This window comes from Salmo salar, chromosome ssa08 (assembly GCF_905237065.1).
Source record: "Salmo salar chromosome ssa08, Ssal_v3.1, whole genome shotgun sequence".
Taxonomy (NCBI): Eukaryota; Metazoa; Chordata; class Actinopteri; order Salmoniformes; family Salmonidae; genus Salmo; species Salmo salar.
This window is the reverse complement of record NC_059449.1, coordinates 14,902,372-14,924,217: the sequence shown is the minus strand read 5'-3', so window position 1 is coordinate 14,924,217 and position 21,846 is coordinate 14,902,372. Positions and strand designations below refer to the sequence as shown.

Here is a 21,846-nt window from a genome sequence, read left to right as displayed (position 1 = left end):
AGAGAGAGAGAGAGAGAGCAATGATGAGGGAAAGGGGGACTTAAAGAAAGCGAGAGAAAGAACAGTCTTCTTCTCGGTGAGCCAACAGAAGTGGACTGTATCGGCCAGGGTAACTGAGAGCCAAGAATCTTGTTCTCTCTCTCATCTTAATTAGGTTGGCCCCACCTGTGACAAAGAAAGCATACAAGGCCTTTTTGTATGAGAACACTCAGACCTCTGTGTGGACAGGACACATATGAATCCTATCAGGGCTGATCTTTATGAAAGACTTGACATTTGCAGTCTGGCTTTTATACGGAGGGAGAGCAATGAGCATGTGGAGGACATTTTCTGAGAGCTGGAATGAATCACTAGATTACTGTATGACGTGGCTCCCTCCCTCTGCCAGACCCTTTCAGTTTTTCTTTCCTGACCATGGTTTTTTAGGCAGTTGTTTTGTCGGCCATATTGGCTATGCAAATTTTGGTGGCTACATGTATTAATTATTTGATATTTTTATGCAAAGTTTCGCTGGACAGACTAACACCGTTGATATTGAATAAGGATTTGTGCTGTTTAATTACAGCTAACCATATACTATTATCCACTACACAGCAGGTTATGCTGCCCTCAAGGCTGCTAGCAAAAGCTAATCCTCAGCAGCACTAAACAGGTTAGCGCCCTTCCTCTAAAAATCACTCGCTCTCTATTCCACCTGGCTTTCCTTATTATGCACCACCCTGGCTTATTATGCACCATTCTTGCTAAAGGGTGTCTGCAAAGAGGAGAGATTTTGGTCCAGTTCAGCCTCTGTCAGGCCATCGGTTGATAATACACACTGCTTTGAGTTTTAGAAGCAGCTATTTCAGTTTTCTTGTTCTTTCTCTCTCTCTCTAAATGAAATGGATTTTCCAACTACTTGCAGACAGTGGTGATAAAATGTGTATGACATCTTGCCCTTTGTGGAATATCTTTGTGTCTGTATTCTTGTCTCCTTCATCTGGGTTGCAATTTCTAGCCTGGTCCCAGATCTGTTTGTAGTGTCTTTCCAACTCCTATGGTTATTGACGTGACTATGACCGTAGGAGTTGGCAAGACAGCACAAACAGATCAGGGACCAGTCTATGTAATCCAAAATCCCACCCAGATGGTAAAGATGGCTAAAACCTTGAGTCTACTCTGCGCTACCTACTTAAGATCTCATACTTAACAGCTGAAGCATGGCCAGTGTGCAAAAGCAACCATGGTCATATTGTTCTCAAGGCTCATAGAGGCGAAGAAGTTAATCCACTCCTTGAGGCCATGTGTTGCTACTAAACTTTTGGCATCCATGTTGGATTGTGCCCTCATGTCCAGGCAGTTTTTTTTAATGCATATCAGTTGAGGGGTATCTGGTTAGGTTAGCAAGCCCATGATGTTTTTTTGAAGCTGTGTAGCGTTTGTCAGGGTGTAGGGCTCAGTGTTAACGTAATAGTATTAGCGGCCGGGAGATCTGTTTACCGTGCACACACAGCCTTGTTTTTCTGCCGGTGATTGTGCCGCTGATTGCATTAGGAGGGGCTACCCTTAACAGTTATGTATGAACACACCATGGTGCTGCTGCGACGCTCGTTGCTAATTCAGCCAACTGTGTGTGTGCGCTTGTTTGCATATAGGCCTATATGTGACGTCCTTGGACCTAATGTATTGTGCCTTGCTGTGTGTAAACCCTATATGCAGCCTACTACCCATTGTGCACTGTTACATCACAATGTGATTTAGGCCCCATCTATGCCAGGACATTGGCTCCAGAGCTCTTCGTTCCTGATGCGCTTATTTCATTAGAATGCTGTGTATTATTAGATTTAGTCTAGTCGTTTTAGTTTTTTGGAAAGAATTAGGCAATCTGAAGCCGAAAAAAAGCACACTTTGCCAATACCCCTTTAACTTCCATTTCAAGACAATACGCCTATGAGAAAAAGCTTCAAGAGTGCAGCTTTTGGACCCATACGAAGAGTTTGGCTAGTAAAGATTATTATTATTATGTAGATGATCTATTGATCTGCTCTCCTTTCTCTCCATAAACCTGTGGCTGTATGTCTCTTACGACTGACTAGTTACATATGGAGATTTATGAGCATAATAATGCATTGCGCCTTTCCCATATGAAATGTGTGCTGTCCATGAGGGATCAGTCCCTGCGTCACACACACACACACACCTTGAGGATTTATTTCCAGGACCACGTCATGAAACTGGGCGCCATGGCGACCGACCGAGAGAACAGAGAAACAAGAGTTGTATTCTGTCTCCTCCATCTCTTCCCTCTGTCCTTTGACCACCCTCTTTCACCCACTGTATTTTTACCTATTCTCACTGTTAGCTAGACCCGTGCAGATGTGAGTCATGCAACTCTGCCAAGGGAAATTAGCATACCGTGCATGCCATGCCGTATCCCATAGGCTGCGTGTGAGTTTCAAGTTTGGGGAAGCAAATTTTCACCAGAAAAATGCACCTTTATAATAAAGCATTCCCATGCATCATCATATTTCCAGACTTATGTAAAATAGCCTACTATTCCTAATGTGATGAGTAGATTGGATAGTCATAATTTAGGCTAATAATAATATAACTTAATCATTGAATGCATGGCTGTAGGCTATATCAAATCAAATGTATTTATAAAGCGCTTCTTACATCAGCTGATATCTCAAAGTGCAGTACAGAAACCCAGCCTAAAACCCCAAACAGCAAGCAATGCAGGTGTAGAAGCACGGTGGCTAGGAAAAACTCCCTAGAAAGGCCAAAACCTAGGAAGAAACCTAGAGAGGAAACAGGCTATGAGGGGTGGCCAGTCCTCTTCTGGCTGTGCCAGGTGGAGATTATAACAGAACATGGCCAAGATGTTCAAATGTTCATAGGTGACCAGCACGGTCAAATAATAATAATCACAGTGGATGTCGAGGGTGCAACAGGTCAGCACCTCAGGAGTAAATGTCAGTTGGCTTTTCATAGCCGATCATTGAGTATCTCTATCGCTCCTGCTGTCTCTAGAGAGTTGAAAACAGCAGGTCTGGGACAGGTAGCACGTCCGGTGAACAGGTCAGGATTCCATAGCCGCAGGCAGAACAGTTGAAACTGGAGCAGCAGCACGGCCAGGTGGACTGGGGACAGCAAGGAGTCATCAGGCCAGATAGTCCTGAGGCATGGTCCTAGGGCTCAGGTCCTCCAAGAAAGAGAGAAAGAGAGGGAGAGAGAGTTAGAGAGAGCATACTTAAATTCACACAGGACACCGGATAAGACAGGAGAAATACTCCAGATATAACAGACTGGCCCTAGCCCCCCGACACAAACTACTGCAGCATAAAAACTGGAGGCTGAGACAGATACATTTCTTCTTTCTTTGCACAGGAACATCTTGTTCTTTTATGAACACTTCATGCAATTCTACTACACTTTATATGACTGGAGACATTAGCAGAATCTTTTTTTAATACAACAAAAATGACAGAGTAGCCTACTCTGCTGACACTGACAAACAGATCAATTAAAACGATGTTGTTTGATCCATCTAATCGTCCTATGAGAAGGGTAGACACATACAATTATGACGTTCATCTAACCTGGAGGAGGACATTATTGTCCAAAAACTAACTTTCAAGTAGCACTAACCCAACCATGAAAGAGTGAATATGCACACTCACCGGGAATATGACCCATACGTTCAGCTGGTGCTAATAAGATAGTATACTGTTCACTCAATTAAATTGAGAATTTTGATAACTAAAAGACATTAGTCTTTTCATTGTCCTTTCTTTACAGCAATAGACATTTGCTTTCCAAATGATATTTTCCTTCAATTGTATTTTGAAATATTGCGATATGCCTGGCTGGGCTTCTACTTTTCACTGACATTCGCAACTCAACAATCATCTATGTGGGTATTTGCCAGGCGCGCTGCCCAAATTGCGGCGCTTTCTGACTGTAGGCAATGCGGTTTAAAATAATGTTTACATTTTTTTTTATTTCACCTTTATTTAACCAGGTAGGCCAGTTGAGAACAAGTTCTCATTTACAACTGCGACCTGGCCAAGATAAAGCAAAGCAGTGCGACACAAACAACAACACAGAGTTACACATGGAATAAACAAACATACAGTCAATAACAAAATAGAAAAGTCTATAAACAATGTGTGCAAATGAGGTAAGATAAGGGAGGTAAGGCAATAAATAGGCCATAGTGGCAAAATAATTACAATTTAGCAATTAAACACTGGAGTGATAGATTAGAGATACTGGGGTGCAAAGGAGCAATTTATTAAAATAAATAACAGTATGGGGATGAGGTAGTTGGAGGGGCTATTTACAGATGGGCTATGTTCAGGTGCAGTGATCTGTGAGCTGCTCTGACAGCTGGTGCTTAGAGTGGGAGATATGAGTCTCCAGTTTCAGTGATTTTTTTGCAATTTGTTCCAGTCATTGGCAGCAAAGAACTGGAAGGAAAAGCGGCCAAAAGAGGAATTGACTTTGGGGGTGACCAGTGAAATATACCTGCTGGAGCGCGTGCTACGGGTGGGTGCTGCTATGGCAACCAGTGAGCTGAGATAAGGCGGGGCTTTACCTAGCAAAGACTTATAGATGACCTGGAGCCAGTGAGTTTGGCGACGAATATGAAGCGAGGGCCAGCCAACGGATGGCACTGTGATAGACTGCATCCAGTTTGCTGAGTAGAGTGTTGGAGGCTATTTTGTAAATGACATTGCCGAAGTCAAGGATCGGTAGGATAGTCAGTTTTACGAGGATCCACAGCTTATATGTTTTTAAAGAAGCTAATGATCCTCTCTGGCCAAATCATGCTTTCTAGTGTAGTAGCTTATTTGAAATTATTTTATGAGTTTCTGCATCGACAGGAGTAAGATAATTAGGCTATATAATTTTGCCAATTTACTTTAGGGGAAGCTTAGCTCCTAGCCTCATGGACGCGCCGACTGTGTCGTATGCCAATCTTTTGGCGGTTTTAAATCCGCATTTGTTAGTGAATATATTTCAGTCTCTGGAGTAAAGTCCATTGTTCCTTTTCTAATCCAGAATTCATTAATGAGTGGGTTGACTGAGTCATCCATTTTTGAATGCCTTGCTGCTTGCTTTGTGTCTTTCTTGGGCTAAAAGTTTTGCAGCTACTTTTATTTCTTTAGTCACAGCTTTTTCCAACCTGTTTATGTCTGTTCTGCAGTGATAATATGGTGTTGCCACCTGCTAGGTGCCAACTTTCCTCTCGCTCGCTCTCTCTCTTTTTCTTTCTCTCTCTATCCATCCCCAGGGTATGGTGATATAATGGCCTTGGCCACTCTCAGACCTCCGCCGGGTGCCGAGGGTATCCCACAATGCCCTGTGGCTGGCGGGCTGCCCGGGCGGAGGTGATGGCAGAGTGAACGAGCCTCTCCTTTAGAAATTACTGATAGATGGAGTGAAGAAGTGAAGCACCCTGGGGCTTCTGTGTTCCTGTGGCTCCGCACAGACGCCACGGTAACAAGGCCGCAGAGTCCTAGAGGAAATGATGTCACCGAGTTACAAAGGCTACTGAGTCACTTAGGCCCTTGACGACACAGACATCATCCCACCTCAATGTGTGGCTGCAGATGGAGTGTCCATGGAGTGTAATCTCTTGTCTGGGATTTTAAACCACTCAGACACCTCTGATAGGCTATACTTCCTATCTATCACTCTCACCTCCCAATGCTTCAGTCAGTGGTTAAAGTGTGTCCGTGTCCGATAGACAGATAGGCAGTACATACTGTAGCTGCAAGTTAAGGCACTCGGATGAAGCTTTTTGGCCTGCTTCTTATGAACGTGAATGGCGGCCATTTTGAAATCTTCAGGGGAATCGATTGTGTTATTTAATGTGTTAGTTTAGGACTTAGCCTACTTGAAGGATATTTTATCACTGTAATTATAATTTTCTGTGTGAAGAAAGGGTGTATAGAAGCTATAGTGTCTTTTGGTGTGACAGTTGAGGATTGTGTGAAGTGTCAGGTCACAGGTCATAGGGAGAGGGGCTAGCTGAGAGGTGAGGATGAGAATAATGTCTGGTGGGAGGCCCTGTTAGAACTTGCTGGTTTCAACTCTGAAAGGAGTTAACTGAAGTGTTAAAACACAACGTGTTAAAGTGGCACTTCTGTTGTCCATGACCTTGATAACATCCAACTCAACAACCTTCAACTCGGTTGTGAAAGTGTTAAAATATCCTTGGTGGTTACAATTTTCCACTCTGTTGACTATCTGGTGGTCTGAACTAATGGCTTTGCTATGAAATTATGTTCCCTTGTAGAGTGTCTGGGGGGGGGGGTTGTACTTTGTTTGACCCCAAATGAGTTACCGATCAAACCTTTTTAGTGGCAGCTGGGTCTGACCTAATTGTCAATTGGACTGTGTATGAAAGCGGTCTGGTATTGTGACACCAGTGACGTGAAATGTTCAAAACGTTGCTGATAGAAATGTCAGCTAATGAATAGAGCTGATATGATTCCTTACTCTGTGACAGACAAATCATTTCTGTTCAACAGATACAGATTTGTTCTAAATCTGTAACATTTTCTCACTTCTGAACAGGGCCACATTGCTCTGACCCAGACATGGAGAGTCAGGGGTTTGTTTTGTTAGCTCTGCGTCCTGTCTCTGCCTGAATGAACTCCCAGTAGGCTAGCCTAATGCTAATTACTCACTGTGTTCTACAGACAGTGTTCTGTGAATACAGGTTATTTATAGTTTAGCTCAACCCTGATACACAATAGGGGTTTGATACCTCCACAGAGAGGTTTCAAATCCCATACAAATGAATGGGATCAAATGAAGCCAAAAGGAGCAATCAAAGCTCCACATGCAGTCCCAGAGCTACATGTTGCAGATCTCTGTCCCATACAAAAGAAAATATTGTCACATATGGATGTGTAGGTTGTCTCAACAGGTCCTTTATTAAGTTTATTTCCAATGAACTACAACATATTTACAATAGTTGGTTGGATACATTTTGTAGCAGCTGACAAAGTCCCAGCCTGTTTGTCTTGACTTCCTACCAGCCTGGTGTTCACACAACATTTGGTGCTGTGTGATTTAGAATGTACCGTCTCCAAGAGACCCTTTTTAGACATTTTCTCTGCTCTGTTCAAGAAATGTCTCCCTTTTGCAACTTTTAATAAACCGGATAGATATTTTGATTGACTTTACCAACGACTGCTCTTCTTTTTGTTCATCTGGAAATTCCTATTCCAACAGGTACGGGGGATATCGTGGCGATCATGATTCCGGAACCCAAGGGTCGGGAGATCGCCGCTCTACTAGAACGCAACGTCACGGTGACCGTGCACATCACCATAGGAACGAGGAACCTTCAGAAGTATGTGAGCAGAACGTCGGTGGTGTTCGTCTCCATCTCCTTCATCGTCCTGATGATCATCTCCCTGGCATGGCTCATCTTCTACTACATACAGCGGTTCAGATACGCCAACGCTCGCGACCGCAATCAGGTACGGTTCACTGTACAGACACATGAATGTAGTCATTTGTACACCCCCCCCCCAAATAACCCCCCAAATAACAATAACGAGGCTATATACAGGGGGTACCGGGTCAATGTGAGGCACAGAGTGAGTGTAGCATTATAACCAACCATCTGAAGGGATTATAACATAAACACATGGTTGGTAAAGTCATCCTACTGTATTTCAGTGTGTTGTCTCTGATCACACACAGGTTGTCTTCTACTATATACAGCGGTTCAGATATGCCAACGCTCGTGACCGCAACCAGGTTCTGTAATGACAGCGGAATCTAACAGTTTGACCACAGTATGAACATACTTTTTCTATATCTATATGTGGAGCAGTTGCTTTTCTCTGAGGTGATTCGTCTTCTCCAAACCTTCCCCTGGTTTTTTCTTCCAGAAATGAAGGCCAAAGTTAAAAATAGCGCAACAGCTGGATTTGCTAGCGGAAACCTGTTGGACCGTCAACCGTGTAGTCCTGTTGGACCGTGTAGTCAATGCACACACCGTGGCCCACACTTTTAGAAAAAAAGGTGCTATCTAGAACCTTAAAGGGTTCTTCGGATGTCCCCATAGGAGAACTCTTTGAAGAACCCTTTTGGTTGCAGGGAGAATTATTTTGGTTCCAGGTAACCCTTTTGGGTTGCATGTGGAACCCTTTCTACAGAGGGTTCTACATGGAACCAAAAATTGTTCTTCAAAGGGTTTTCCTATGGGGACAGCTGAATAAACTTTTTGGAAACCTTTTTTCTAAGACTGTCATATGTTGACACAAATGTTACAGACAACCACGTGGGTTGTCAAGGGGAATGGGCACCATGGTGACAATTTTTTGATTTTTCATACCTGCTGGAGTTGAATTGTGATTCACTCCAAGAACTCGCCAGGCCTGAAACCACAAATCTGTTCTCTGTTGATGTAACAATGACTTCCCTTGATGATTGATTGAGAGCAGCTGTGGGCAGTGGCCTGGTCTGATGCAGTTCTTTTCCACAGTGAGAGTAGACCTAGATAGCGAGGGTTAGCAGCCTACCTTTCTCTCAATGTCTCTTAGATAAATACTATCATCCACAAAATCTCTCCCTCCCTCCCTCCTTCATGCATTTAGCTCTCTCCCTCCCTCTCTTTGTCTCTCTCTTTCCCTTTTTTCATACCTTGCACAACTCAATGACCTGACTCTGCCTGTGTTTTCTGCTCTGGTCTGCAACAAGGGGTTAACTGTCTGCTCAGAGACACTGCTATGTCAACATCACTAAGCGACTGTTCACCCTGCCGTGTTAAAACGTTACACAGCCTCTCAGAACATCTCCTTCAGATCTATTAACCAGTAATATGGTCCACTTTGGTTCAGATGGGGACAGTGGATCTCAGGCCCTTTCTCTAACCTTGAAACGTGTCCATTCCTTGTCTTGTCAGTGGTTATTGGATATATAGGACATTCCAGACATTCTTTTTTGGGTTGGGTTGCCAGGTTGGGTTGCTTATCTTTCCCCCACCTTCTTTGTTGTTCTTTGATCTTCTATGAGCAGAGACGTCTCGGAGACGCAGCCAAGAAGGCCATCAGTAAGCTCCAAGTACGAACCATCAGGAAAGGAGACAAGGTAGACCTGGCTGCATACTTTACTAACCTCTTCTATGATGTTGGATAAATGTGTTACGAAGGTTGTTATGAATGATACTGCCACACTCGTAAAGGTTTCATGACTGGTTTCATGAAGGGGTTATCAATGCCTTATGTATAGACCCTCTTCAAGTAAAGTGTTTCCAAAACCACCTATTTAAGTAGCAGTGATATGACCTTGATTGTAGGGTTTTAAACCGAAGCGAACCGTTTCCCCACGCTCCTGCTAAGCGCAGCATTTGATAATGACTGACTCATTTTGTGTGTGTGTGTGTGTGTGTGTGTGTGTGTGTGTGTGTGTGTGTGTGTGTGTGTGTGTGTGTGTGTGTGTGTGTGTGTGTGTTTTTAATTAATTATACACGCTGCATGGCTTTTGATCCGCTCCGCTTTATTCACCTTCCAGGAAATTAAAACGAGACTAGACAACCAACCAAATGTCTCCTGTGTGTTTGGTGTTCTAGGAAATGGAGTCTGACTTTGACAACTGCGCTGTGTGCATCGAGGGCTATAAAGCGAATGATGTTGTTAGGATATTGCCGTGCAGGTACGACAGCCTCTGCCATTTTTCAGTGTAACTAGAGAGAGCAGACACAATGACAGCCATTACTATCATTGTCTCCTATAGATCATGTGTTGCAGTAGGTCTATTGCTAATGATTGGTAGTCATTAATATGCTACAATAAGATTCTGTTCTGTACCTGAGAGCATAAGTAGAGCATGGTGAGTGATGCTATGTTACCATGGAGACTGTTACTATGGATGACATCATCAAGGCTGTGCGTGTTCGTGTGTGTGACTCGGTCCTCAGGCACATCTTCCATAAAAGCTGTGTGGACCCCTGGCTTCTGGACCACCGGACCTGTCCCATGTGTAAAATGAACATCCTCAAAGCGCTGGGAATACCAGTAAGGAGTTTCTGTCTTTCAAAATCTATCCATCTCTCTTTCATTCCCAACCCTGATCCTGGAGAGATTTTATTTTTGGAAAGTTTTTTTTTGTTTATATTTGATTTGATTGATTTCAGCCCAACTTTGACTGTGGGGATGACATTCCGCCAGACTATGAGATGTCAGTGGGAGGCCCGCCCACCAACCCCATCACAGGGGCCAGTGACATCACGGTGAACAGGGAGGAGAGCTCGGTGGTGCTGGACATGATGGACATGGACAGGACGATAGGGCTGTCTCAGGTCTACCACGACGCTCACGAGACACTACCACAGGCCGGGGACAGCCGGCACATCGCCAGCAGTGAGTATAGACACACACCTATGCACCTACACACACACACCTACACACACACACACCTACACACACACACACATATTATTATACCTTTATTTAAACAAGGAACACAGACTGAGACCAAGGTCTCTTTTACAGCTGGGCCCTGCGTATACTTGTTACACATGCAGTTTAGGTACAATGATTAAGAAACTACACAAGACAAACAAAACGATCACAGATAACACAAAAAAATCCAGCAGCAGATTATTACATTTACACATAGGTTATTCCCCTAACAGCACAAGAACTTGCATTACCCAAAACAGTTACAAGCAATACAAAAATAAAATCCTTCAATAAATATTTAAAATGGAGCAAGGGGGACAGGAGTCTGAAGTTTAAGTTTAATCTGCAGGCTATTCCATAGGCAAGGAGCGTAACAGGAAAAGGCAGCCATACCCAACTCTGTGGAAATCACATGGGCCTCAAGTGTAATCCATGCTTGAGACCTGGTTTTAGGAATTATAATTCTAATATTGATGAGTGGTTAGAAGGTAGTTCATTCAGAAGTGCTTTATAGACAAACACGAGAGCATGTTGTTCTCGTCTCATAGACAGCGAAGTCCAACCAACATTTTGATATAAAACACAGTGGTGAGTTCTGTATCTAGCACCTGTAATAAACCTAATTGCGCAATGATAAGTAGCATCCAGCGATTTAGTGGATGCCGTAGTATGTAGATAATATCCCCATAATCTATAACAGACAAAAGTAGCTTGCACATTTTGGCTTCTATTTGTAGAGGACAAACATGTCCTGTTTCTATAGAGGAAGCCTAGCTTGATTTTTAGCCATTTACAAAGTTTGTCAATATGCATTTTAAAAGACAGTTTATCATCCAACCATATCCTTAAGTAAGCTCGTAAGTGCAAGTGTATTTTCAACCAACTTTTTGAACCTATTAAAAATCATAAAATGTGTTTTCTTTGCATTTAAAACAAGTTTCAGCTGTATAAAAGACCCTTGTAATATCTTAAAATCTGTCTCCAATAGTGATAATATGCTTGGTCAGCCGTTGAAGCGATAGAATACATGACCGTGTCATCAGCATATAAATGAATTTGACACTTTCTTATCTTATCACAGATATTGTTTATGTAGAGAGTGAACAGTAATGGACCAAGTATCGAACCTTGTGGGACCCCTTTAACCAACTCCAATGGCTCCGACTGGATGCCGTCGACTCTAACAGCCTGACTTCTATCCTTTAGATAGTCATGAAACCAACGACAGGCATCCAATCCCAGTCCTATTGACGACAGCTTACCCAAAAGTATTGCATGGTCTACAGTGTCAAAAGCTTTAAATCTATGAACAAGGCGGCACAGTACTTTCTATTATCTAGAGCATTAGTAATATCATTTACAACACGTACAGTGGCTGTAAAAGTACTGTGTTTAGGTCTGAAGCCAGATTGATTACTAGAAAGAGTATTGTTAACAGTTAAAAAAGATTGTAGTTGCCTATTCACCAATGACTCTAGAATTTTAGCCAAACAGGAGAGCTTAGAGATGGGCCGATAATTATCCAATTCACTACCATCACCTCCCTTGAGGAGTGGTAAAACAAATGCTGTTTTCCAAGATTTAGGAATCTTTCCTACGACAGATGTTTGATTAAAGATATGCGTCACTGCACTAGCAATAATAGGTGCCGCACACTTGAGTAAATATGGATCCAGATTGTCAGCGCCTAATGATTTCTTAGAATCTATAGCAGATAGTGCAGATAAGACCTCATCTTCTGTGACTTTTTGAAAATTAAAAACTCGCTTACTGTTTTCCACATCAGCTGAAGGCCGAGGGACTGAAACAATAGACCGGTCAGGATGCGCATCAACACACACACACACACGCGCAAACAAACATATGCGCATCAACACACACACACACAAATATACGCATATGCATGTAACACACTCTCTCACACACACCTATGCTTTGGTTCCATCCCAGCACTAACAGAACTTCTTCAACTAACCTGTACTTCCTCAACACAAACCAGTGAACTCACACCGGAACACTCCCCCATACCTGTCATGTTCAGAGCTGTGCTATGGTGGGGTATAAAAGGGGTACTGTATTCTGAAATGGACCACAGTGTCCTCTCTGTCTCCACCAGAACAGAGAGTAGTTGCTCTCTCTGACAGACCACAATGTCCTGGTTCTTCACATGTGCGTCCACAGCGACACCCTATTACCTATATAGTGCACTGTTTTTGACCAGGGGTCATAGGACTCTAGTCAAAAGTAGTGCACTATATAGGTAATACGGTACCATTTCAAATGCAGCTTTGTACTGGCGTGGCTTAGCTAGTCCAGGGCTGCTGTTCTGGCGTGGCTTAGCTAGCCCGGGGCTGCTGTACTGGCGTGGCTTAGCTAGCCCGGGGCTGCTGTACTGGCGTGGCTTAGCTAGCCCAGGTCTGCTGTACTGGCGTGGCTTAGCTAGCCCAGGGCTGCTGTACTGGCGTGGCTTAGCTATCCCAGGGCTGCTGTTCTGGCGTGGCTTAGCTAGCCCGGGGCTGCTGTACTGGCGTGGCTTAGCTAGCCCGGGGATGCTGTACTGGCGTGGCTTAGCTAGCCCGGGGCTGCTGTACTGGCGTGGCTTAGCCAGCCCGGGGCTGCTGTACTGGCGTGGCTTAGCTAGCCCAGGTCTGCTGTACTGGCGTGGCTTAGCTAGCCCAGGGCTGCTGTACTGGCGTGGCTTAGCTATCCCAGGGCTGCTGTTCTGGCGTGGCTTAGCTAGCCCGGGGCTGCTGTACTGGCGTGGCTTAGCTAGCCCGGGGATGCTGTACTGGCGTGGCTTAGCTAGCCCGGGGCTGCTGTACTGGCATGGCTTAGCTAGCTCGGGGCTGCTGTACTGGCGTGGCTTAGCTAGCCCGGGGCTGCTGTACTGGCGTGGCTTAGCTAGCCCGGGGCTGCTGTACTGGCGTGGCTTAGCTAGCCCGGGGCTGCTGTACTGACGTGGCTTAGCTAGCCCAGGGCTGCTGTACTGACGTGGCTTAGCTAGCCCAGGGCTGCTGTACTGACGTGGCTTAGCTAGCCCAGGGCTGCTGTACTGACGTGGTTTAGCTAGCCCAGGGCTGCTGTACTGACGTGGTTTAGCTAGCCCGGGGCCAGAACTAGGCCATCAGCCACCTGCTTTACTGTTCCCTGAATCCAGTCCCTAGCCAGAGCAGGAGAGAAGGAATAGTGCTCCCTTTTTTCAAAGTCACAAGCTAACCCAAATGCATTGGCATGGTTTACATACGTAGCATCAGAGTATGTTTTAAGGTTGCCATGCTTGCTATTAGCAAGTTGTTAGCATAAGGCACTACAGCACTGAGCCATTGATAGGCACATTGTGTTTTTTTGAGATAGCCTGTTTGTTTAACAGCTGGTTAGCACATGGAACTTATTAGGCGGTGTGTGTGTGTGTGTGTGCCTGCCTGCAGTCGGCCCAGAGAGTGGGGCAGGAGTGTGTTGACACTGGCACGGCCCACTTCCTGTCCTGCCCACCGTGCTGAATTTCCACCTGCAGTTGGTGGGGCCCCCGACCAAAACTCTCGCCTCTCGAGTCTCTCGTACCAATGGAACAAGTTAATGCTGCCTTAGTGACAGCGTCTTATTAGCTTCCTGAGGCCTCTACTGTACCTTAAAGACCTGGTAAACACTTTGGACAGCGTCAAGCTGCTATGCCCCTTTAAAACATTACAAAACTAGGGAGAACCTTGTACTTTTTTTATCCCTCCCTCATTCCCATAAAACAAGCTGACTTCTTGCGCTTCCATGAATGCCAGTCAATGTTCTACCTTCAAGGTAGTTGAACATTTTTTTACACCGAGTTTACATGCCTGTATGTCTTTCAACTGTGCACAGCTTGTCCCCTTTTCGAGCCTTGGCATTGCTTGTCACACCTACCTTAGTGTTAAATATGATCTTTCTCGGTTCCATCCCGGGGCGTATTCAAAATCCCCCACCTGCTGTTTATTTTAAACCCCGGGATGGATCCGCGTTGTCAGGGAGAGTGATTTGTGGGTTGCGCAAAACGCAGAGCCCAATCGGGCTGAGTCACTGCTTATGGAATGGCACGGCAGCACTGCCACTCTAGGCCTTTAGCCTTATTGTAGTCTGGCTGTCACCAGCACGATAGCTTACTGCAGTATAGGCAGTAAAACAAATTTGGCGTGCACTGAGGGGAATGACATTTGGGGTAGGGAGAAAGAAAGCTCCAGGCCCATAGTCACAGTGTCTCGAAATAGGAAGGCTGTACATATAATGGTATTTACTACGATCTAAACTGCAGAACTGATCCTAGATCAGTACTCCCCTCGAAGAGCAACGCAGTATGTCTTAGGGGTACACTGCTAAGTAGGACGACTTAGCCAGCTGACTTTAACAACCAGAAATAACAGTTTATTTTCTGGTTCGTTAAGAAAGCTAAGTTTAGATATGCGTTTTTGGTTGTTGACTCAATTAGACCACGACCATTTCAATTTTATCTTTATAAAAAAAAACGACAAAGATATTTCAGAATATTTAGCTGGCTAACTCATTGAACCTGCTTTGTGTTGTACCTCTCTGATTTGAAGTGACGACCTGCAGAGCTGTTCATGTTGAGTCATACAGGACAATTACACCTCCAAGTAGCTGAGTCATGCTCCTGGTCTTTCCTACCTGATATAACGGTTTTGATTTCCCCAGTGATGTTATCATAGATAGGTAGCACTGCAGAGGCTCCTGGCAGCCGTAGGTCTGTCAGCCTGGCTTCTAAGGGGATTATGATAAGAGGTGTGTGTGTGTGTGTGTGTGTGTGTGTGTGTGTGTGTGTGTGTGTGTGTGTGTGTGTGTGTGTGTGTGTGTGTGTGTGTGTGTGTGTGTGTGTGTGTGTGTGTGTGTGTGTGTGTGTGTGGAATAGATGATGAGATGTGTGTCTGCCTGTCTGCTAGAGACAGTCTGCAGTGCTGAGACAGGGTTCTGGCTCCTCCCAGTGATAGCTTACCCCCACTGGACACACATCAACCCATCTGGAGGGGTTGTCATGGTTACATGGGCGGGCACACACTCTCTTCCTTTCTCCCCCTTCTTCATCTCTCTCTCCCAATAACATTCACTGTCAGTTTCTCTCTTTATCAATCTCCCTCTATTTCTTTCTCTCTCTCTCTCTCTCTCTCTCTCTTAGACTTGAGCTACTGACTCTCTCCTAACGCAAGCCTTAACATCTCCTCCTCTCACATCTTTCTCTCTGTTCCTCACCAGCCTCTCTCTCTCTGTTCCTCACCAGCCTCTCTCTCTCTGTTCCTCACCAGCCTCTCTCTCTCTGTTCCTCACCAGCCTCTCTCTCTGTTCCTCACCAGCCTCTCTCTCTCTCTGTTCCTCACCAGCCTCTCTCTCTGTTCCTCACCAGTCTCTCTCTGTTCCTCACCAGTCTCTCTCTGTTCCTCACCAGCCTCTCTCTCTGTTCCTCACCAGTCTCTCTCTCTGTTCCTCACCAGTCTCTCTCTGTTCCTCACCAGTCTCTCTCTGTTCCTCACCAGCCTCTCTCTCTGTTCCTCACCAGCCTCTCTCTCTGTTCCTCACCAGTCTCTCTCTCTGTTCCTCACCAGTCTCTCTCTCTCTGTTCCTCACCAGTCTCTCTCTCTCTGTTCCTCACCAGTCTCTCTCTGTTCCTCACCAGTCTCTCTCTCTGTTCCTCACCAGTCTCTCTCTCTGTTCCTCACCAGTCTCTCTCTCTGTTCCTCACCAGTCTCTCTCTCTGTTCCTCACCAGTCTCTCTCTGTTCCTCACCAGTCTGTCTCTCTCTGTTCCTCACCAGTCTCTCTCTCTCTCTGTTCCTCACCAGTCTCTCTCTCTGTTCCTCACCAGTCTCTCTCTCTCTGTTCCTCGTCAGTCTCTCTCTGTTCCTCTGTTCCTCACCAGTCTCTCTCTGTTCCTCACCAGTCTCTCTCTGTTCCTCACCAGTCTCTCTCTGTTCCTCACCAGTCTCTCTCTCTGTTCCTCACCAGTCTCTCTCTCTGTTCCTCACCAGTCTCTCTCTGTTCCTCACCAGTCTCTCTCTGTTCCTCACCAGTCTCTCTCTCTCTCTGTTCCTCACCAGTCTCTCTCTGTTCCTCACCAGTCTCTCTCTCTGTTCCTCACCAGTCTCTCTCTCTGTTCCTCACCAGTCTCTCTCTCTCTGTTCCTCACCAGCCTCTCTCTCTGTTCCTCACCAGTCTCTCTCTCTCTGTTCCTCACCAGTCTCTCTCTGTTCCTCACCAGTCTCTCTCTCTGTTCCTCACCAGCCTCTCTCTCTCTGTTCCTCACCAGTCTCTCTCTCTGTTCCTCACCAGTCTCTCTCTCTCTGTTCCTCACCAGTCTCTCTCTCTGTTCCTCACCAGTCTCTCTCTGTTCCTCACCAGTCTCTCTCTCTGTTCCTCACCAGTCTCTCTCTCTGTTCCTCACCAGTCTCTCTCTCTGTTCCTCACCAGTCTCTCTCTCTGTTCCTCACCAGTCTCTCTCTCTGTTCCTCACCAGTCTCTCTCTCTGTTCCTCACCAGTCTCTCTCTCTGTTCCTCACCAGTCTCTCTCTCTGTTCCTCACCAGTCTCTCTCTCTCTGTTCCTCACCAGTCTCTCTCTGTTCCTCACCAGCCTCTCTCTCTCTGTTCCTCACCAGTCTCTCTCTGTTCCTCACCAGCCTCTCTCTGTTCCTCACCAGTCTCTCTCTGTTCCTCACCAGTCTCTCTCTCTCTGTTCCTCACCAGTCTCTCTCTGTTCCTCACCAGTCTCTCTCTCTGTTCCTCACCAGTCTCTCTCTCTGTTCCTCACCAGTCTCTCTCTCTCTGTTCCTCACCAGTCTCTCTCTCTCTGTTCCTCACCAGTCTCTCTCTCTCTGTTCCTCACCAGTCTCTCTCTGTTCCTCACCAGTCTCTCTCTCTGTTCCTCACCAGTCTCTCTCTCTGTTCCTCACCAGTCTCTCTCTCTCTGTTCCTCACCTGTCTCTCTCTGTTCCTCACAAGTCTCTCTCTGTACCTCACTAGTCTCTCTCTCTGTTCCTCACCAGTCTCTCTCTGTTCCTCACCAGTCTCTCTCTGTTCCTCACCAGCCTCTCTCTCTGTTCCTCACCAGTCTCTCTCTCTCTCTCTGTTCCTCACCAGTCTCTCTCTCTGTTCCTCACCAGTCTCTCTCTCTGTTCCTCACCAGCCTCTCTCTCTGTTCCTCACCTGTCTCTCTCTGTTCCTCACCAGTCTCTCTCTGTTCCTCACCAGTCTCTCTCTCTGTTCCTCACCAGTCTCTCTCTCTGTTCCTCACCAGCCTCTCTCTCTGTTCCTCACCTGTCTCTCTCTGTTCCTCACCAGTCTCTCTCTGTTCCTCACCAGTCTCTCTCTGTTCCTCACCAGTCTCTCTCTCTCTGTTCCTCACCAGTCTCTCTCTCTGTTCCTCACCAGTCTCTCTCTCTCTGTTCCTCACCAGTCTCTCTCTCTGTTCCTCACCAGTCTCTCTCTGTTCCTCACCAGTCTCTCTCTCTCTCTCTCTGTTCCTCACCAGTCTCTCTCTGTTCCTCACCAGTCTCTCTCTGTTCCTCACCAGTCTCTCTCTCTCTCTCTCTGTTCCTCACCAGTCTCTCTCTCTCTCTCTCTGTTCCTCACCAGCCTCTCTCTGTTCCTCACCAGCCTCTCTCTCTGTTCCTCACCAGTCTCTCTCTGTTCCTCACCAGTCTCTCTCTGTTCCTCACCAGTCTCTCTCTCTGTTCCTCACCAGTCTCTCTCTGTTCCTCACCAGTCTCTCTCTGTTCCTCACCAGCTCTCTCTCTGTTCCTCACCAGCTCTCTCTCTGTTCCTCACCAGCCTCTCTCTCTGTTCCTCACCAGCCTCTCTCTCTGTTCCTCACCAGCCTCTCTCTCTGTTCCTCACCAGTCTCTCTTTCTGTTCCTCACCAGTCTCTCTCTCTCTGTTCCTCACCAGTCTCTCTCTCTGTTCCTCACCAGTCTCTCTCTCTGTTCCTCACCAGTCTCTCTCTCTGTTCCTCACCAGTCTCTCTCTCTCTGTTCCTCACCAGTCTCTCTCTGTTCCTCACCAGTCTCTCTCTCTGTTCCTCACCAGTCTCTCTCTCTGTTCCTCACCAGTCTCTCTCTCTCTGTTCCTCACCAGCCTCTCTCTGTTCCTCACCAGCCTCTCTCTCTGTTCCTCACCAGCCTCTCTCTCTGTTCCTCACCAGCCTCTCTCTCTGTTCCTCACCAGCCTCTCTCTCTGTTCCTCACCAGTCTCTCTCTCTGTTCCTCACCAGTCTCTCTCTCTCTGTTCCTCACCAGCCTCTCTCTGTTCCTCACCAGCCTCTCTCTCTGTTCCTCACCAGCCTCTCTCTCTGTTCCTCACCAGTCTCTCTCTCTGTTCCTCACCAGTCTCTCTCTCTCTGTTCCTCACCTGTCTCTCTCTGTTCCTCACCAGCCTCTCTCTCTCTGTTCCTCACCAGTCTCTCTCTGTTCCTCACCAGCCTCTCTCTGTTCCTCACCAGCCTCTCTCTGTTCCTCACCAGCCTCTCTCTGTTCCTCACCAGCCTCTCTCTGTTCCTCACCAGCCTCTCTCTCTGTTCCTCACCAGCCTCTCTCTCTGTTCCTCACCAGTCTCTCTCTCTGTTCCTCACCAGTCTCTCTCTCTGTTCCTCACCAGTCTCTCTCTCTGTTCCTCACCAGTCTCTCTCTCTGTTCCTCACCAGTCTCTCTCTCTGTTCCTCACCAGTCTCTCTCTCTGTTCCTCACCAGTCTCTCTCTCTGTTCCTCACCAGTCTCTCTCTCTGTTCCTCACCAGTCTCTCTCTCTGTTCCTCACCAGTCTCTCTCTCTGTTCCTCACCAGCCTCTCTCTGTTCCTCACCAGCCTCTCTCTCTGTTCCTCACCAGCCTCTCTCTCTGTTCCTCACCAGTCTCTCTCTCTGTTCCTCACCAGCCTCTCTCTCTCTGTTCCTCACCAGTCTCTCTCTCTGTTCCTCACCAGTCTCTCTCTCTGTTCCTCACCAGTCTCTCTCTCTCTCTCTGTTCCTCGCCATTCTCTCTCTCTCTCTGTTCCTCACCAGTCTCTCTCTCTCTGTTCCTCGTCAGTCTCTCTCTCTCACTCTGTTCCTCGTCAGTCTCTCTCTGTTCCTCGTCAGTCTCTCTCTCTCTCTCTCTCTCTGTACCTCGCCAGTCTCTCTGTCTTTGTTCCACGCCAGCCTCTCTCTCTCTCTGTTCCTCGCCAGTCTCTCTCTCTGTCTCTGTTCCTCGCCAGTCTCTCTCTGTTCCTCGCCAGTCTCTTTCTGTTCCTCACCAGTCTCTTTCTGTTCCTCGCCAGTCTCTCTCTCTCTCTCTGTTCCTCGCCAGTCTCTCTCTGTTCCTCACCAGTCTCTTTCTGTTCCTCACCAGTCTCTTTCTGTTCCTCGCCAGTCTCTCTCTCTCTCTCTGTTCCTCACCAGTCTCTCTCTGTTCCTCACCAGTCTCTTTCTGTTCCTCACCAGTCTCTCTCTCTCTCTGTTCCTCACCAGTCTCTCTCTGTTCCTCACCAGTCTCTCTCTCTCTCTGTTCCTCACCAGTCTCTCTCTCTCTGTTCCTCGCCAGTCTCTCTCTCTCTGTTCCTTGTCAGTCTCTCTCTCTCTCTCTGTTCCTTGTCAGTCTCTCTCTCTCTCTCTGTTCCTCACCAGTCTCTCTCTCTCTGTTCCTCACCAGTCTCTCTCTCTCTGTTCGTCGCCAGTCTCTCTCTCTCTCTCTGTTCCTTGTCAGTCTCTCTCTCTCTCTCTCTGTTCCTCGTCAGTCTCTCTCTGTTCCTCATCAGTCTCTCTCTGTTCCTCATCAGTCTCTCTCTCTCTCTCTGTACCTCGCCAGTCTCTCTCTCTTTGTTCCATGCCAGCCTCTCTCTCTCGCTCTCTGTTCCTCGCCAGTCTCTCTCTCTTTGTTCCACGCCAGTCTCTCTCTCTTTGTTCCACGCCAGCCTCTCTCTCTCTCTCTCTGTTCCTCACCAGTCTCTCTCTCTCTCTCTGTTCCTCACCAGTCTCTCTCTCTCTCTCTGTTCCTCACCAGTCTCTCTCTCTCTCTCTCTCTCTCTCTCTCTCTCTCTCTCTCTGTTCCTCGCCAGTCTCTCTCTCTCTCTCTGTTCCTCACCAGTCTCTCTCTCTCTGTTCCTCAACAGTCTCTCTCTCTCTGTTCCTCAACAGTCTCTCTCTCTCTGTTCCTCAACAGTCTCTCTCTCTCTATTCCTCAACAGTCTCTCTCTCTCTCTGTTCCTCAACAGTCTCTCTCTCTCTGTTCCTCACCAGTCTCTCTCTCTCTCTCTCTCCCTCTCTCTCTCTCTCTGTTCCTCACCCTCTCTCTCTCTCTCTCTCTCTCTCTCTCTCTCTCTCTCTGTTCCTCACCAGTCTCTCTCTCTCTCTGTTCCTCACCAGTCTCTCTCTCTCCCTCTGTTCCTCGCCAGTCTCTCTCTCTCTCTCTGTTCCTCGCCAGTCTCTCTCTCTCTCTCTCTGTTCCTCGCCAGTCTCTCTCTCTCTCTCTCTCTCTGTTCCTCACCAGTCTCTCTCTCTCTCTGTTCCTCACCAGTCTCTCTCTCTCTCTCTGTTCCTCACCAGTCTCTCTCTCTCTCTCTCTGTTCCTCACCAGTCTCTCTCTCTCTCTCTGTTCCTCGCCAGTCTCTCTCTCTCTCTCTCTCTGTTCCTCGCCAGTCTCTCTCTCTCTGTTCCTCGCCAGTCTCTCTCTCTCTCTCTCTCTGTTCCTCACCAGTCTCTCTCTCTCTCTCTCTCTGTTCCTCACCAGTCTCTCTCGCTCTCTCTCTCTCTCTCTCTCTCTCTCTCTCTCTCTCTCTCTCTCTCTCTCTCTCTCTCTCTCTCTCTCTGTTCCTCACCAGTCTCTGTGTCTGTGAATAGCAGCTGGCATAACTTAGAGCCTGAACTCCTGCTGCTATGCCAGAGCCTTTCAGGACACGCCCTCAGACTCCCTGCCCTCTCTCTCCCTCTCTCCCTCCCTCCCTCCAAGCCTTTATGTAACCATGACAAAATGGAGCCATGGACAGACAGGATTGAACTGTTATATATTAGTATTAGGTTGGCATTTACCTCCTTGAGGATGCAGCTCATGTTTGGTGCCTGCTTGCAACTTGTATGGTTGTAAAATTGGTTCCACTTTTACTAAGCAATTCAAATAGCTTATGCCAGTGTATTTGGAAATGGATGATGTGTAATTAACACACACACACTGTTTAGTTCTGTTGTGTTGGTTGTCAAGCGAGACTCTCATTATCAGCCCGTCACACAGTCTGTGTTCTTCCTGCATCAATTAGCTGGGAGTTAATGGGAGTTCTGTTGTTTGTTTGTCGTGGCGCTAACTAGCTCACGGTGCCGTCTGACAACCGCCCCGAGATGAAGGCTCTGATCTATCAGGGTTCTGCTGAATTGCCGTGTTGCAGTGACAGATCGCGGTGCACGCCGTGCCCGCCAGCGTAAACAACGAGCGCTGTCTGTTAACTTAT

General features: G+C 46.8%; 1 protein-coding gene across 2 annotated transcripts in view; it reads left to right on the top strand.

Moving 5' to 3' along the window:
* LOC106593996 (RING finger protein 150) overlaps positions 1–21,846 on the top strand; it is a 32,593-nt gene that overhangs the window by 5,674 nt on the left and 5,073 nt on the right. The window contains exons 2-7 of one of the 2 annotated variants that reach the window (XM_045722805.1): positions 7,231–7,481; positions 7,708–7,764; positions 9,028–9,099; positions 9,581–9,663; positions 9,929–10,025; positions 10,145–10,370. In XM_045722805.1, coding sequence (XP_045578761.1) covers positions 7,231–7,481; positions 7,708–7,764; positions 9,028–9,099; positions 9,581–9,663; positions 9,929–10,025; positions 10,145–10,370 — 786 coding nt within the window. The remainder of the gene's footprint in view (positions 1–7,230; positions 7,482–7,707; positions 7,765–9,027; positions 9,100–9,580; positions 9,664–9,928; positions 10,026–10,144; positions 10,371–21,846) is intronic. The other variant, XM_045722806.1, reaches the window with a different exon arrangement.